The 1140-nt window shown below is 63.3% G+C and overlaps 1 protein-coding gene across 1 annotated transcript in view; it reads right to left on the bottom strand.

Moving 5' to 3' along the window:
- The window catches only part of CLDND2 (claudin domain containing 2), a 1176-nt gene extending 942 nt beyond the window's left edge, over positions 1 to 234 (bottom strand). Inside the window, exon 1 of the mRNA XM_006753705.2 lies at positions 10 to 234. Within this exon, the coding sequence (XP_006753768.2) occupies positions 10 to 208 (199 nt within the window). The 5' untranslated portion in view covers positions 209 to 234. The remainder of the gene's footprint in view (positions 1 to 9) is intronic.
- Between the last annotated feature and the right edge of the window lie 906 nt (positions 235 to 1140).

A 1140-nucleotide genomic window follows, 5' to 3' on the forward strand; every position in this document is an offset into this window, starting at 1 on the left:
GGGCCTCACACTGGCAGGGCATATTAGAGCAGGCGCCCTGGGTACAGTCCTGCCACAGGCCGCCGTGTCCCATCGGGAAGCGGATCCAGTAGTTGGTGGCCGTGGAGAGCACCGTGAAGATGTTGGCCAAGAGGCCCAGCAGGGTGCCCCCGCACTGAAGGCTCCGCTTCACCCCCATGCCAGGGGGGGGCTGCTGCAGAGGCCACATACGCTAGATTGGACAACACCCCTCCCACCCCGAGGCCCCCTCCAGGGTCCCTGAGAGCCCCTCCCAGATGTCTCTCCATGTCCCAGCCTGGCTGCCCCGACACCCCTGCCTGGGACCACTGCTTCTGGGGACCTCGAGGTGTCCTCCTTCAGGTCCTCCCCCACCCCATGCTGCAACCCCTTCCCCCAGCACCCCTGGGTGGGACAGTGAGACCGTCCCCCCAGGAGTCACTGATCAGGAACCCCCCCCCCCCCTTCCAGACACCTCCATCACCCAGTGGGATGTCCCTTTGGCCTGTCCAGTGCGCTCCCCACACCACACCCCCACACCCGCACTTGTGTGACTCAGCCAGCTCCCAGGGCTTCCTGGAAGCAGGTGCAGAGGGGGTAGGGGAAGGGAGGCTGGGTCAGGCCCTCTGAGGCAGCAGGAGTTCCAGAACCCACTCTCCCAGTGGCCATTTAAAGAGATAACCACCCACCCATCCACACAGGCATCTCCCAGCAAAGGGGCAGCTCAAAGCTAGATGGTAGGTCTGTATGGAGCCTGGGGACCAGGACATGGTAGAACACGTCCTCCTCAACACTTCTCTTCCCTTGACCCATAAGCACTCCTGGTCCCCAGATCTGACTGTGCCTCCCAGGCCTCCACCCAGGCTCCTGCCCTTCCTGCTCCCTGCATCCTGTACCTTCTACCAGCTTCCGTGGCCACGATGCTCTGAGGCCATCCCAGACTCCGTCGCTAGCCCTGGTCTCTCTCCCGAACCTTGGCCTGGAACCCTCACCTGCTCCTGGCCATCTCCCCGCACTCAACACCTCCCACCTGAGCTCAGCTTCCTCCACCAAACCAGGAATGACCCCACCCTCTCACTCCTTGGCACTGTCCTTGCCCCCTTCTTGCTCTTCACCCCACAAAGCCCTTGGATCCCCAAGGCC

This window comes from Myotis davidii, unplaced genomic scaffold (genome assembly GCF_000327345.1).
Source record: "Myotis davidii unplaced genomic scaffold, ASM32734v1 scaffold2152, whole genome shotgun sequence".
NCBI classification, from domain to species: domain Eukaryota; kingdom Metazoa; phylum Chordata; class Mammalia; order Chiroptera; family Vespertilionidae; genus Myotis; species Myotis davidii.